This window comes from Anoplolepis gracilipes, chromosome 12 (genome assembly GCF_047496725.1).
Source record: "Anoplolepis gracilipes chromosome 12, ASM4749672v1, whole genome shotgun sequence".
Classification (NCBI taxonomy): Eukaryota; Metazoa; Arthropoda; class Insecta; order Hymenoptera; family Formicidae; genus Anoplolepis; species Anoplolepis gracilipes.
This window is the reverse complement of record NC_132981.1, coordinates 6,199,158-6,216,998: the sequence shown is the minus strand read 5'-3', so window position 1 is coordinate 6,216,998 and position 17,841 is coordinate 6,199,158. Positions and strand designations below refer to the sequence as shown.

Below are 17,841 nucleotides of genomic sequence, written 5' to 3'. Positions count from 1 at the left end.
TTTTAGTATCTCCTTTACAAAAGATAATACATAAATCTCCAGCGAACAATAGATACTGACTATTCTTGTGCATTTTTTTAGTTCTTCTTCTTTTATTCCAGCAACAAAGGAATTGTGAATATTTATTGCATTCAAATTACATCAAGTAGGGAAACTTTTGACACCAATCTCACTATTTTTCTTTTTATTTTTTTAAGCATAATGCAGTTGATAAAGAAAACGACATAGGGCATCTATCGCTGTTGCGTAAAATTAATCAATAATAGTGCTTGCGCTTTTCCTTTTCTTCGCTGTCTTCGTGATTCTTTCCAATCTTGACTTAATTTTTTAGCTTTACCTGGTCATTATTGAGGAAACTACTGTCGTTTCAAGGAAAAATATAAAGCATTTAACGCGACTGCATTAATCTTCGTTTCGATGACTTCGCATTTATCTCATTTATCTCGATCTTTTATCACCATCACTGATGGTTAGATTTTTCTAAGATCTGTCATTCTCAACATCAAAATAAATTTCGTGACGTATTTGGAATTGCACTCGCTGTTAACTTAATTATTGAAATGGCAATTTTAAGAATCAGCAGTATTAGTGTATTTTTTTCTACATAAATATTAATTGCGATATCTCAACATGATCATAATGCCTATTGATAGATTCATTTTGTAATTTGTTCTAGTCTTTAATGATCATCTTCAATGTGGATTTAGCTACTGCGGAAGATAGAATCTGCTAATATTTACGTAGCGGTATAGGCCGATCATATACGAGAATCCACCACTTGACCCGTAAACCGCAGTAGTTCATATCGCTGTTGACTTCGACCGAGTATACAACCACAGATACTTTAGTGTCGATGAAGAATCTATGCAGGCACACATTGTACATCCGACGTGCCAGATGTGCCACTCAGCAATAGTGACTGCCGCGTTATATTTCTAGAAAAGTTTCTCCTTTAACTATATACTTTTTATCCTTAACCACTTTGCTACTTTATTTAATGTCTGTGCCAAATTTACGAGTATGCGTATGCAGTGAACAGCCATTCTTTTGTATGGATTATATACGTCGTTATATTATTCCAAGTTTGATGAAATCTTAATCTTAGTCTTCACTAAAACTCGAGTTATTAAAATTACACTAATAATAATGATAATGAATACGTTTAAATTTAATCCATCCCTAATGTTCTAATAAATCAATTAATACATGGATACACAACAAATAATATACAAGAACACTATCGTAAAACAACACGAATTTAGCGAATATGAATAAATTAAATTTCTACGGAAAAGAGACTAGTTTTAGAATCGCGTTATTGCTTATTATAGCAAAGAGAATGCAAAAGACTATTGCCGAAAGGATGCAGGAAAAGAACGAATATAACGGATTTCCGGTTTCAAAGGAAAATGAACATTCTCGGTTATATACTTATATACAGTTTTACATATATGCAAGCATATAAATTGCATAAACGCCTTCTGCTTTTATCTCTCGCTATAAAGACTCGAGCGCTAAGTGAAGAACAGTATAACTTGAATACTACGAAATTTTACAGTCGTATAACGATGTCAATAAAACTTTTGAAGTTTTTATATTGTTTTTGAGAGATGAATATTTTTAATTATTTCGAAATTTTACTTTCGTGCCTAAGTTACGTGCAGTTGAAAATTCATCAAATGCTAAGAAAGCAAAATAAAAATTTTTGTAAATTTTCTATACGTATATGTATACATAGGAGCAACATCACCTCCGTATACATTCAAAATGTTGTTCTAACAAAATCAATTCTTAATTGATTTTTTTCGCCCGATCACATGATAACTGTGAATCATGCGGTTTTCACCAGCTGTTAGACGACTTCGGAGGAACCGAAGGATGCTGGGTTGGTGCCTGTACCCAACGAGCTCTTGGTAATGCAGAAAGCGTGTCACTGCAACAAATCCGTACTCCCGACATTACGTGTTCCGAGTAAGTGCGGTGGAGTGGTGCTTTCAAAGTGCTCGGGATTCCTTTAAGTTACCTGAACGATAAAGTTCTTTGGGGAAGTCACCATCAACATCTTCGTCCTCACCGAAAAGTATTTCTGAATTTTGAAAATTCCAATATCAGAGGCTACGGCTAAGAAGGTCCAAGGGCGACTTTACGCTTTTAATACAGGATTTCGTGTATAATTAAACATTCTTATAATTTGATAATTATAGAATGTGCGAGTATGAACGATGGTAGTCACATTTTTAAATAGAAAATTTAATTTGAAAGTTTTTAACATACTAATAAAAGATTTTAAATTCTTAAAAAGAATGTTTGACATGTTTTCAGTTAAAATTTACTTACATTTTACATTATATTAATATTTTTTAATCTCATACATATATGCAAAGAATGTATAAATTTGGAATTATAATAGAACGATGATATGATTTATGATGTGCATGTGTGTGCATGTGTATTATGTGTATAAACTGATACATCTATAATACAATGGATCGCTGATTACCGTAACAGAGAGGATTTTCGCTTATTCATTGTTTGCACATATGTGTGCATTTAGATAGGATCGAACGTCATTTTGGTAGGATCAATCGTCATCCCAAAGGGATTAAGCGTTAACTCTGTAAGCCCGCGCTCTCACATTGGATTAAATTTGCACGTTGGGCAAATATGAGGCAATTACTCTGAAATAAATTGCTATAGTATAAAGTATGAGAGACAGAGAGAACATAATAAATACACTTTCATGCGAAGAATTAAAATAATTTTAAATAAAAATAATATTTAATTCATGTCTCACGGAATAATAATGGGAAATGTTTATCACTGAAGAGAACATATGGATTTGTTTCGTCTCTTATTATTGTTTATTGGTCTTTTGAAAAATAGAATCATTATTATATAAGCGATATCAATTTGTGTGTTTTAGATTTTAAATACGCTCGTGCTTTTCTCGACTAATATTTGTTTGCTGTAGCTAATGCAGACCATACAGATTAATATATACACACACACATATATATATATATATATATATATATATATATACATATTTGAAAATTTTATACATTCTTTGATTAATTTGAAATTAATATTTTTCTAACAAAAATTTGGTTGTACGTTATTTTTTTGTTGTGTTAATTTTTACAATTACTGTGATGTAATTAAATTTAGAATTTTGTTAAAATAAAACTAAATTAAAATTAAATAGATAATAAAACTTTCTTATATTTATTTTTTAAGTAAAATTTAATTTGTGAATATTTTTTATTTTACTTGTAACGTACTATTGATATCTTTCAAGATTTTTAAAAAGAAGAGAAAATCATACTTGGAGTAATTAATCAAGAAATAAAAGAGCTTAAAATTATGTATATTATTCTGTGATTTAAGTAGACATTTTTAAATTGTTTCGCTTTTTTTGAGAAAAAGGAAAATGTGCATAATTTTCTTGGAAAACCGGTAGCGATATCGAGCCGACTTCACAAAGTCACCGAAATTGCAAGATTCTATCTTGACAAGAATGTATCTCGCGTTGGCAACGGAAAAGCGGTTTAAGTCGCACCTCTTTGTGAGGATTTTGAACAGGGAAGGTAAGAGAAGAAGTCGAAGGATACTCTTAATGGAATAGTAAATTGCCTGGAAACTGCTACGCTATTTATGGACTGCATTTTCTCTTATGGTCGATTTCGAAGTCTGCATTTTTTAGCTCGTCATTACGCAAAATTAAAATCGTAAAACCCAAGAAGTTGAAAGATTTATTTCTTTGTGATTTTAGCGAATTTTAGGACGTGTTGAAAAATATTCTTGCTACGACACAGAATAAATGTGGCGAGTAGCTTTTCTGTGAACGAAAATCTCTCGAATAGGCAGATGTCCGTTTCCGGCGATCCGGATCTGGAATTCCTCGACGGAACCGGAAACCTACTTTACTTTATGCAAATTAACTCAACTGATGGTGATCCGATTAGCGACTTAAACACTTAGCATACACCTTTCGGAAACCGCAGAGGCAAGATTTAGCGAACGATTAGAGTTTTTTGGATTCACATGTGACATATCGATCACATTTGTCAGGGAGTTAATTTTCCCTTTGTTATTGTAAAGAAATGTGTAACGTGTTCAATAGCAACATACATAATTTATATTACGTCGCAGCAGAAATTTTCTCATTATTTATGCAACATTAATTAATTCCTTTCTTCAGTCCTTGCATTGTTTTCATTTGCAATGATCAGTGTCATATAATATCGAATGTTGGCGTATTGCACGTTGTTCAAAATGAAAATTAGTCCGTTTGTTCATATACAACAAACACAATACCCTATCTGGTTAATTTCCTTATTATCGCTTGAAATACACATTATATACATTATAATTGTCTATAGTAAATTTAATATCGATGATATTTTCAGGACTTTGATATTTTATGCATAACGTTCAGAATACAATTAATGTATAACAAAAACGGATGAAACTGAACGATTAAAAAATATACGACACTCGTATACAAATTTCGCTCTAAGATAAAAAGACGCATAATTTTTTTTTCTTTAATAAAGCTTGCAACAAGCTAATTTATATGTAGACTTATATTTCTCTATATTGTAAGAATTAATTAATTTTTATTTCCGTGGAGATTCATTACTAGATAGTATGTCGCTTTTCTTTTCAACTTTGGTGCAACATCAAGCGGAAACATCTTCGTTGGGGATGTCAAACACGCTTGTGTCACGACGTTTATTTAGCGAAGTGCACCTTTTCTTTAGTGCTCACCTCTCCCTGGAGCTCTCTTTATCCTTGCTTTCCGGTAACGCCATCGTATCTGATATAGTCGTATCCACTTTTACTCTATAAAAGTATATACTAGTGAGTCGATATCGTCTACAATGTCGATGGAAGATCGTTGTCCTGCGATGGTACTTTCAGTTCCATCGGGATGTCATCGCCGCTGTACTTCAACTCGTGGATAATATTGCTCAAAATCGCGTGTGAAAATAGTCTTTTAAAAAAATACTTTCCATGTAAAGAAAAGAGTATGAACTTTAAAATCAACTTCATTGCGATATCACGTCAGTGTTAATATAATACTAATTTACACAGCACGTTTACATAATTAATTTTAAGTAAATTTTAGTAATAAAATATTAATCTGAAATTTAAATATTCAGATATTTTTTTTATAACTGTAAATTGGTAAATATTAGCTATGCATAAAAATTTACTAAAAAGGAAAAAAATATGTAATTGTATGATTTATAAAATCTCTTATAATTGATATATGCATATATTAAAATGTTTTCTGCTGTATAATATCGTTTAATTAAAAAATCAATATTTAAAGAATAATTTGCATTAGAGATGATATTATATCGTAAATTACAATGTCCGATGTATAGAAACATTTTCAATTATAATGGTATTACATTGTCAATAGTTTTTTCTTTTTTTCAAATAAGATTATGCTTTTATATAATGCGAGGTTTTGTAAGTATTTTATGTTCTTTCATGTTTAAAGCAACTTTTCTTTTGAAGTTTTTTTTTAATATTTGCAATTTTAACTGATTTCCTCTTAGGTTTCCACTTAAGTGACGGCTAGTAATTCCGCACATTCTTGCAGAAAACATGTTCAATAAAATATGAAAATAAAATCCTGCATTTTTCATTTGTAAGTCTTGATAGTTATTTCTTATTTCCTTCTTTAAAATGATCTGATTTACGAACAAATTATGTGAATGACGATACGAAACGTTTTTGTTGAACGTTTGAAAACTTATCACGAATGCTATGAGAATTTATATTGAAACTCTCATATTTATACAAGTCTGCAGAATAAATATCCCGCAGAAAGATTCATAATTTATATTGTGAATTTATTAAATAATGTTGAAAAAATTATTTTTAATTTAACACGATATTTTATATTTTAATTTTAACGAGTTTTATTCCTATAAATAATTTTTAGTGTCTTAATGTGAAGTTCGATCTAATTTTCTCTCTCATAAGTTTTATATCTACACCTATATTTTTCGATGTGCTTGCAGGAAATGCGAGAGTAGTCAAGTTTTCGTCAAGGATCACCACACACACTGTATAGATACGTGTCGCTCTGTTACTATGTGCGGCGAGGTAGTCGTCCCGGAAGACCATCTTGACGTAAGTAATTACCCGATAAGTTGCCTAAGTCGAGTTGAACCGTGCAATAAATATCGAAGCTAGTCAAAGGAGTAGATCGAGTGGTCTATTTCGTGCAATGGCAAACTGTATGAAATTCACAACCTACTTGACGTTATTTGTTACACGTATAATGATTAGAAATTCATATCTTTTTTTTATTTAATTTTAAATTAACATTTACTTTAGATATTCAGATATTCTCCATGATAAAAAATAAAAAATTATGAGAAAAATAAATATGTAGAGGAATGTATAATTATTATTTATAGGAATATGTTATTATTATTTACCTCTAGTAATTATTTTCTATATAAATAATAAAAATGTATACCTTAAATACACACACATTAACTTTGTTACAAATATTTTAAAATATTGAAAAAAAGTTAATATGAATTGATAAGACTTTAATTTCGATAATTCATTAAATTAAATTTAACTTTTAATTAAATTACAACTTGTCCATTACTAGATATTTAACAATAAATTCTGATATATTAGAAAATCAAACATTTGTATTATTTATGATATTATATGTATATACGAATACAGCGACAGATGATGTTCGAATCGAAATAAACGCGTTTATGTTGATCCAGAATTGTTGTTTCTAATATTGTTAAAATACATTAAAAATTTTAATATTATTTCCAGAATATCTCGATTCATTAAGTTTATAATTATCAAAATTGATGATCATGATATTATAATGATTATAATAATTTATATTAAGTTACAATATTATTCGTGATTAAGTATACATTTTCATAATTTTATTCATATTTTTATTTAAGAAATAATAAGTTTATTATTCGTAATATATGAAAATAATATTTAGCTCAGAGAATTTTTTGCTCATAAGAGTTAATAGTCTGTGATCATGACAGATGGCACGATCTCTATATTTTCACATAGAACATGTATATTCATCGAAATAAGAGGCACGATATTTCATTGACACTTCATCTTGATCGATTATCGAGGCTCGTACTAAAGGGATGTGCTTCAACGATAGCAGTCTGAAAACGAGAAGCGCTAATTGATGAGTAGCCCTGAGAGGCGAATTGGTGTCGGATAACTTATTAGATCGAAAGCATCATCCTTTTCGTTGACAGTATTCACTGATGGCGTAAAATTATTTACCTCCTCACCGAAGGTGTCTTGACGATAATGCGATTCTACACTCGCGTTCATCAGCGTTAATGTTTTCGGATACTTTGTCGTTTACAGGCTACAATCTTCTTTACAGTACTTTGCATCTGACACTAATTATGCGACAAACATGACTGTTTCTGTATCATTTTATGTTGCTGTAAAATTTTGGACGTTAAAAGACTCGGAGTATATAATATATACTTTTATAGGAATATATTTTTTCTCTTTTTTTAGTCAATTGATAATTACTTTGAAATCAAATTTGTGTATTTGTGTAATTGTGTGCGTGTGTGTGTTGGTCTCTTTAAGACACCAATAGTATTTTCTCGAATGACTTGCTATATATTCTCAAATATGCATGTATATACAGGTCTGCAGAACATGTAACGCGACAGGACACAATTGCGGAATTGCTGAGGGGAGTAAAGCAGGTCCGGGAATCGACGGTGCCGATTTTGTCTTCTATGTATCTGCCATGCAGACTGAGAGATGTCACAAAGGCTTAACAGTAGCCTACGCTGCTCATTGTCAACAGGAAGCTGCTTTAGACCGGTAAGTTTTGTTCGGTGAAAGTAATATTTAATAATAATAATATGTATGTAATAGATTTTACTAACAGTTTATAAAATATCATTGAAAAAATTTTACATATATTAAATATTAATATAGTTTTCACAATACTTTGATATTTGAGAGAACATAATTAATAATATATTGAATAAGTGGTCTGTCATATGATTGAAACATGCGAAATTCCCGTTTGTATGAACAGAAGGATAGAACGAAGGCAAACAACATCTGGCGAATATATTTCATGAGAACGTCGGATTAAATATTTGACAGGATTTATAAGAGGAATTGTTTGTACAAGCGATTCAACAATGGCAAACAGTCATATTAATGTCTTTAATTTAAAAAAAATATATTTTATTTATGCAACAAATAATTGTTAAGCGTTGAATCTATTTTTATTTCGAATTTGTTACTAAATAGTTGTTACAATTTTATTAATCATTATGTTAATCAAATTATTTTATTTATATGACTAAATAGATTTTATTATTAAAATTATTGATTATTTATGGATGAGAAACAAATAGGTTGTGATTTAGTAAACATTTATAGGTCTGAATTCGTAATAGAAAATTCGTCAAAGCTAAGCTCGACGCTATGTGTGATTTGACGTCTAACTTTATGAATCTGCCGAAACGTGAACGCATATTGAGTAGATTAAATTTGTCTGTCAGGTACATACGTCGCGCACGTCGTACTACGGTCGATGTAAATGGTGTTGCGCGAATTTTATTATTCGCACGACGTCTGATCGTGATAGATCGACGATATTCCTGCGTCGCGTTGCTGCATGGCTTATGGGAAGATCCTTAAAATATTGGAGTGCAAAAAAATATATTTAACATAATGTAGTTTCATACTGCTTTAATATCGATTAAATCTTTCATGATAAATATACTGTAATTTTTCTACACGTTTCAACTTATACTATATATATATATATATATATATATATGTATCGATTTTTTTTCGTCCTGAAAAACGTCTTGAAATGTTTTTGAGTATATTTTGCGCGAGGAAATAATAATACAAATTTAAGATGCTGTAATTACAATAAAGGAGATTTAGCAGCTGCTGAAACGAACTTAATTGTTTCCAGGCCGATAGCTGGTCATGCCAACCTATGCCCAGGAAGCATCAGCACGAAACCGCAGGAGTTGGAAACGTTGCTCAGCACTGTTAAACACGAGATCCTGCACGCTTTAGGATTTTCTGTAAGCTTATACGCTTTCTACAGGGACGAGAATGGCGAGCCCAGGACGCCCAGAAGAAGCGATACCGGAAAACCACCCCTTAATGAAAAGTACGTTCTGCCTCTTGTACGTCTTATATTAAAGTTCCTTTATTATCGCGCGCGAAAGGTATAAAATAAAATTACACGGGCATTAAATTATTATCATATATATAAAAAATTAATAGTTTATCGCGAATGCAGAGATGTATTTTAAATTCGATTGCAAATACGATGCAGTTACGTATTCAAGGAATGTCTGATACTCTACTTAGAATACCAAATATCGCACTATCTGCGATCGATTCCTTTTATGTAGATTTCTACCGATAGATAAAGCTTAAATCGTTAGCATAAAATTACCATTAAGGATTTTTCAAAATTAGAACGTCGGACAGATATTATTGATCATACAGATATAATATCGCGGCATCACACAATACACACACATACACATCGATTAAACCCTCTTAAACCCTCTTATCTTAATAATGTGATTTTTATGATATTTTCTATGGTATAGTTTTTAACCAGCTAATGTGTATTTAATTTTACTGACATTATTGTACAATGCTTTCGTATATTGACAGAAACGGGCATTTTGTCTTCTTCGTCAATTTATTATTCTATTACGGATGTGATTCTTGTTGACTTTTTTCTCTCTTCTTCCTTTATCAGTCTGATGGTGTATCTGCCTTTAAAATTGGAAAATTCCTGGTATTTTATTCTATCCAAGTCGACGGACCGTAACAAACTGGCTTCCGGCGTTGGCAGATGCAAGTTCTTCTGCGCACGATCTTTCTTCACATGCTTTTCCTTCTGTTTCCCCGTTCCTTTCGCATCCGTTACCTTTCGCTATTCTCTTAGTTACATCTTCTACTTTCCATTGTTCCTTCGTTTTTTTTTTCTATTTGCTATCTTGTTCGCAAGTCTGTAGCAAGCAGTAAAAATCGATGCCTTTTTATTTTGAACTGTGAAATTCCAAATAGATTCATAGCAGGTTATAATAAATTTCAAGAATGACTCAGGCATTCTCTGGTTCTTCTTAAAGTTCGTTTTGGCGTATAATTTTGCAATATGTTCTCAATGCGTTTTCTTCAACGTGATTAACTATTTCGGTTGATCTCATAAATTCTCACGTTGATTTACATTTTGAATGATGACAGAGATAAAAATTCTTTTTCTCTCTTTCTCTCTTTGATAGAACATCACTCATTGCATTGCATAACGTTGGAGAATTATGAAGCCACTCGGTAATGTATGCACAACTTCTTAAACTCTTGAGAACTTTTTGCCAGGGAGTTCTGATTCTTTCCCGACGATGTCCCAGAACTCAAATTGAGGAACAGAGATTTTCGTCGGAGATAGCTGCTCGTTCGCTCCTTCTCGTTTTCTCGTAGATGCTTGTCCTTTTAATTTTGCCTCTTCCTCTCTACCTTTCGTCTGTTTCACTAGAAACCCTCTTACCCTCCGTCGTCCTTCACTGCTCCTCGTTTTAGTTCTAGTCGTCCTTTCCGTCCGTTTTCGCTCGGCTTCGCAATCTGCGCGTTCTCTGTTACAAATTCCAGCGTTTCCTTGCATTTCCTGCCATCCATCTGCTCGTGAACGCGAGCGTTCTCACCCCACCGCGTCTGAATATCTCTACAGGGATCCTCTTACATTTAAGGTTTACGCTAATCTGCAGCAACGCATGCAAAGAGAGAGAGAGAGAGAGAGAGAGAGAGAGAGAGAGAGAGAGGGGGGGGGGAGAGGGAACTTTAATCTTAGATTTCAATAAAATATCGATTTTGTAATACAATGCTATGATATTAAATATACAATTGTTTGTAAAATGAAGAGCTACTATTGTCTTTAGAATAAATAATTTTAATACTGTAATTAATTTTCCAATTATTAGCTTTATAATTGTTCGCTTCATCTTTCATGGAAATATTCCGATACTATTTTTGTCTAAATTTATTTTTATTAATAACAGTAATTAAGCTTTTAGCGTTAATTAGTTGCACATTTACATCAATTTCTCTCTATCCGTTTTAACCAGCTATTTGACATAAATGCAAATTATCTGCGTTACTAAAACATGTGAGTTTGATAACATAATTGCGAAATCATTGTTTTAAGTTGCAAAAGTAAATTGACAAGAAACAATATTCGAATGGCGATATACTTTCATAACTCATTTGTTGCGAATTAACTTCGAAACGCATTTCGATGAGATTCAAAAGCGTTTTCACGAGCAAAGAAATTTTACATGAATTTAATCTCCTCTGTAACGTAAAATTAAAACGATTCTTTTCTCGAGCAACGTTCGATTTCTATACTCGAGATCTATCATATGTTATATACTATTTTCAACAATTTATGCATATGAGATACGTTGACGAGCAATTTTGTGCCGATGCTCAAGCGTAATAATATTTTTCATCTCGTGCTCGTTCCCGGCAAAATGGCCATTCGCGAATTCATCCGTCATGTCGAAATAGGATATAGAAGGGGCCGCTCACTGTCGAAAACAGCGTTTCGCCGACGTATCACATCAATCATTTTATACGAGAGATAGAGAGGGAAAACTCGACAGAGAAAGAGAGATAGAGAGAGAGAGAGAGAGAGAGAGAGAGAGAGAGAGAGAGAGAGATTGAAGTACAATTATATTTATCTGCCTAGCACTGCGAAGCTATGGAGATATTCAACGTTTGACATGTAGTAAATATGTTATGAAAAAAAACCCTCCGTTACCTTGCTGAGATATAAATCGAGAAGAAAGCGTATACGCAGAGAACATACAAGATACATTATATAGAAAAAAGTAGAGAGAAAAAAAAATAATGAAAAAAATGGATAACGATCATGCGAAACGTTTGACGTGATTTGAAATGCACACAGATCATTTGATCAATTTTTCATTTTGAGATAAATTAAATATTCCGATATTGAGGAATGTCGATTATTTTGTTTCATTATTTGCTTTCTTGCAGATATATTAGTTTATTCAAAATTCTAATTAGTTTTGAGCATTCGTGAATATCCACAGTTTGATAGATGACAGCGGTGAGATTATTATATCGAATGACAACAGCAGCTTCTAACTTTCAAATCAACATATGCTAATAATGTTTGATACTCGAATTGCGGATAGATTACAAACGCACCAATGGAGCGAGAACACGATCAAAACTGTGGTCAGACCTCGCTGGCAAGTGCACGGCGGTTACGTGGAGAGGACCATGCAAATGATAGTCACGCCTCGCGTCCGCGCCGAGGTTCAAGCGCACTTCAATTGCCCGGAGCTTGAGGGTGCGGAACTGGAGGACCAGGGTGAGGACGGCACGGCTCTCACGCATTGGGAGAAACGCGTGTTCGAAGTATGCGTAATACTACTTCCGGTCTAATTCTTTAATATATTTATATTTAATACAATAATATTTTAAAAAAAATTTAATTCTCACGAATCTATATACGCATAGCCTATAGTTTGTACTTTTGAATATTTCAAACAATTTAGATAAACGTTTGCTATTCTAAATTGATTTTTCTGTTTACTCAGAACGAAGCGATGACGGGCACACACACGCAAAATCCAGTTTACTCGAAAATAACGCTCGCTCTTATGGAAGATACCGGTTGGTATAGCGCCAACTATTCGATGGCTCAAGAGCTAGGATGGGGAAGAAATCTAGGATGCAACTTTGCTATGAGATCCTGTAAGGAATGGATATCTTCCAAATCATCCCCGCTATCGTATGTATACTGAAATATTCAGGAAAGAGAACCGTGTATCTCAATGATTATGCGAGAATATTTTAATGTTTTAGGGGAAAGTCGATACATCCTTTTTGCAATAAAGTGAAACAGGACCCGTTGCAAACCGAATGTACGGACGATCGAAGTTCAGTGGCCTTGTGTAATTTAGTAAAACACCCGCAACCGCTGCCCAAGAAATACCAAGTAAAAAATATATAATAATTTATTATATATAATAAATTAAAAAATAGAGAGTGAAAGGCGAGGGAGGGGGGGAGAGAGAGAGAGAGAGAGAGAGAGAGTGGAGAGAGCGAAATGTCTACGTAAACGATGGTTATCGATCGTATGAGAATATTTGCGGTATGTGAAGAATCTGGATTGACGATTTCTTCTATTGCAGAACTTCGATAAAATACCTCACGTACCACCGGGAGAGGAACAATACTATGGCGGTTCGGTATCTCTGGCAGATTACTGTCCTTACATACAGGAATTCACGTGGAGAGCAAAGAATATAGTAGTCAGGGGTTCACACTGTCTTTACGACGAGAATAATCCGCGTAAGTTGCATGGCGTACACATCTCACGCGCGTCGCAAAGAAATGTATGACAAATCTCTTTTAAAATATCCTTCTTTTAGACTCTGACAAGAATTTTGCATTAGAGAAGTACGGTCCTCATTCGAGATGCTTTGACCACACTAATGACATGTGGGAAGAGAGAACTTGCAAACAAGCGCGACAATGGCAACATTGGGGCTCCGGTTGTTACTTGTATAAGTGCGAAGTCGGCAGACTGCACATTATGGTGAGTTTATTACATCATGACGATATATAAACGCTTTTATAAAGACCAAATATAAATTAAACACTAATGTATATAATTATAATGAATAGATGAAGAGAAAATTTGGTATCTTTTTTTCAGGTCGGCAACTATACTTATACTTGCTACCATGCTGGACAGGAAATTATTATAAGAATTATGCAGAACGGTTGGCTGCATAAAGGTGCTCTAATCTGTCCACCCTGCCGAGATATTTGTCAAGTATGAATATTATATAAATATGTATATATTTATAGTTTATTCTTAACATAGAGAGTATAAATATTGTGCGATAAAATGTGCAATTTATTTAATAATCAAATTGTTTTATTTTTCAAGGCGGAATTTAAAGCACGAGGCGAATGGTGCAAGCCAGGGGATGAACACCCACCTTCTACGTTTTATCACAAAGACTATCTCCACTGTGCGTCAGCAAATAGTTTTGGCCTAAGTGTACCAACGTTTATTATTGCAATGTTATCTTTCATCATTAGATGATACGTTGTTTGCTTTAGTTAATATGTTTTAACATTACCAAATCTAGATCTATAAATATTATTTAATGAACTTTGTATCATATTTTGGCAGTCCGGAAAAATATTTCATTTCTCACGATATGCATTAATGCATACATATATATAAATATAAATATATATGTATGTATGTATATATAAAATATTTGTTCAAATTTTAATTATCATATCATAAAAATGTAATGGATATTGGCTAAGGTGACAATCGTAATTAAACTCATTATCTATACAAAAAAGCGATAAATTTTTTAGCCAAAAGCTAAAAAAATTATCAGGCTTCAGGTGTACTATGCGCGCGATAGATACTATGTTTAGATTGAACTATTCGTGATAATATGACGAAGCACATTTTTAGTGCTAATCTCATATTATATATATATTTTTTTGGGTTATTTATAGTTGGCTTACTAATTTTATTATTACGTATACATTCCACACTATACATAGTTAGCTCTGATACGTAATATATTTTGTTCATTATTATGAATGGAAACGTTGTTTAAAGCTAGATAGATGATAATCTCGGTCATTATTCAATTCAAGGTGAGTTACCTTGGTCGATAAGTAATTGCTAATATTATTTGACTGATATGCATTTATACGGACTGTAAGCGCTGCCGATATAAAGAATAAGTTTAGTAATATCGGAATTTTATAAATGACATCTTATAAAAATAAATAAGTTTCAACAGAGAAACCACGTTATACATTGCTGACAAATAACTGTGTATATATTTTGCATGACACGATGACGCGAGTGATAAATATATCCGTCGAAAAAGAAAGTATATATATATATATGGTCTTTCACTAACTGCATTACACATGTCACTTTTTAAGAAACTATTGAGCATATCAATATGAATTTTTAATTATAAAAAATCTTATATACATACACACACATCAAATACATATATTATACAATCCATATTATTTACGAAACATTACTGATAATGTTTGTCAGCAAGGTATAGCGAATTTTTTCTTTACATTTAAAAAATTACATTCCATTAAGAATTTAATATAACGGTTGGTACCTTCTTTCACATACAAAGTCTGTGTATTATTAATAAATTTTGAACATTCCTAGCGACATATGTGTAAAGAGGTTCGTATGAAAATACGCAAATCATATCGAACGATAGATGAATAAGTATGTAAACTCTGAAACGATTCAAAAGCGTGTCCGACAAGTCAGTTTATCAAGAATCGATTGTTGTGAAACTGAATGAATATCACGAATGTATGTGTAGAAATAAATCTTTGTATATATAGTTTGAAAAATACGAATTCTATAATAATACAATAAAACTGCGACAGTAGCTTTCGCATTGCATAATATGAAAATTCTAGCAATTACAGATGTCTTCATAAACTTTATTTGACGAATGCGATAAATATATATGTTGCATTCAAATCATTCATAATAAAAAGGGAATACTTTCCCTACTTTTCTATTATTTAAATCATATGTATCATCAATATAATTTTTACAAAAAACTATTTTCACTGCAAAGACTTAATTCATAACAAATGATATGAAACTGTATCTATATGAATGTTACTTTTTTCAAAGTGCGCATTATTTACGATTTCTTGAATGCTTTAAAAAGAATAAATTGGCGCAACAATCTGCAGATTAATTATAAATAAAATATTATTTTAAAAAAATTATTGTATTGAAAAATGTGGAAATAGTATGTAAACTGTACATACTAAAGTTTGTAAATTAATTATAATAGAATAAATCTTTAACACGAATCAATCTTCATTATTATCATATTTTAATTTGTATTAATTGCTTTTAAGATTATTAAAAACAGCAATGGATTTATGATTCTCTATCATTTGTATGAAAATAGTAATTTTGATATCAGGAGATAAAAGGAGATAAAAGAATTTGATAAAAGGAGACATTTTAAAGATATGTATATTTATTGATTATATAAGATGCAATGAGTACTAATTCCATTTTTATAACACACATAAATATTCAATTTTGGTATATTTAAAAGATTTTAGTATATAACCATACGTAAACATTTAATCTAATTTTGTACAGAAATGATTAATCTTTAATATACTATGTAATTTGCAAAGAACTTGAAGATATCACAGTATTACATTAAATACTGAGATGTATATTCGAGAACATTTCTCGTGGATTCCTGCGATGTCGTTATTCGACATTAAAATGAATTTTTTGATTCATTAACATGCGCCATTCGCTGAACATTAATACTAGGGGCGTTAGATATCAGGAAATGAGAAGTCAAATATATTTGAATAATGTTGTAAGATCCATTCATAACTTTATCGAAGACATATGTATATGCGTGTAGAAATGTATGCGGCTATCTAAATACGTGTATTATAGATAGTACTAAAAATTCTGAGTTGTTATTTCTGTGAAATTTTTATGAGAACAATTAGAAATTCGTATAAAGTTAAAATGTATGTTGTAATTGTTAATTTGCTTGTAATTTTCAGCATCGCACACTTCGTTATAATAGATATTTAAAAAAATATATATTGCGATGTAAAAAATTAAGATTAATAAAAGTGCTACATTATATAATCACACTGTCGCGACTCAGAAGAATCGCGTATATAAAATATTTAGTTTTTCCTTTTTTTTAGTTAAAGTATACAAATTTGAGGTTACAATGTTCATGAATAATAATTGCTATTTTATAAATAATATATATATATGTTTCTAATAAATTAATAAAATATATTTTTAAGACATTAGAAATATTAAAATTAATAGATAATGATAAATTTCTGAGTATTTTTGAAAATAGTGTGTATCAGAAAAATGTATTTTTAATTTATTATTAATTTTGAAAATAAATATAATGTAGCATAATTAATAATTTTATATTACATTTGATTAAATTGTGCCATTAAAGAATAAAAATATAATATATATATATATATATATATATATATATATATATATATATTTTAATATAATAAATTAAATAATCTTTTTTTTATTCAAAATAGTAAAAATTATTAATATTGACACAAATTATTGAATAAAAAAATTGAATAGTTAAATAAGATTTAAATAGGTATTAATAAGCTCTAAGAATATGTTCAAGAAGTGAGATTATTTTTACAAATATTGATATAACAATACATATATGTATATCAATTTACAGACCTATTTCAGTTTAATAATGAAAATTATAACCGATAATTAATCAGTTTTAGCTTTTAATGTTAGTTACTGCATAAGCAAGTTTTGCCAAATCTATGAATTTAATCCTTTTTTTATGGACTGTATCGTAAGTGTAAGAAAATATTTTTCTGCATTTTCTATATTTTATAAATATCAGTTTGGATTTAAAAAATGCTGAAAATACATTTGGATTGGTCAAAATTTAATAACATTCTACTGTACATAACTGGATTTTACAAAAACGAGCTTATAACTGAAATATGTAAAATCGTTTTGTAATAATATTAATGTTTCCACAAAAAAAGAATTTAGGAAATATAATTTTAATATTATATTCTATTTGTTGAATTAAAAGTATGTAGGTAAATAGTACATAAGACAATTATTATGTGAGTACACTTTGATATGTATTTTATTTAGTTGAC

The 17,841-nt window shown here is 30.9% G+C and overlaps 1 protein-coding gene across 1 annotated transcript in view; it reads left to right on the top strand.

Annotated features, from left to right (window-relative positions):
- Window positions 1-16,922, top strand: part of Invadolysin (leishmanolysin-like peptidase, invadolysin) — a 251,794-nt gene extending 234,872 nt beyond the window's left edge. The window contains exons 6-15 of the mRNA XM_072903972.1: window positions 6,039-6,150; window positions 7,697-7,878; window positions 8,999-9,202; window positions 12,267-12,492; window positions 12,675-12,868; window positions 12,943-13,075; window positions 13,272-13,431; window positions 13,512-13,678; window positions 13,799-13,918; window positions 14,036-16,922. Coding sequence (XP_072760073.1) covers window positions 6,039-6,150; window positions 7,697-7,878; window positions 8,999-9,202; window positions 12,267-12,492; window positions 12,675-12,868; window positions 12,943-13,075; window positions 13,272-13,431; window positions 13,512-13,678; window positions 13,799-13,918; window positions 14,036-14,194 — 1,657 coding nt within the window. The 3' untranslated portion in view covers window positions 14,195-16,922. The remainder of the gene's footprint in view (window positions 1-6,038; window positions 6,151-7,696; window positions 7,879-8,998; window positions 9,203-12,266; window positions 12,493-12,674; window positions 12,869-12,942; window positions 13,076-13,271; window positions 13,432-13,511; window positions 13,679-13,798; window positions 13,919-14,035) is intronic.
- The last annotated feature ends 919 nt before the right edge of the window (window positions 16,923-17,841 follow it).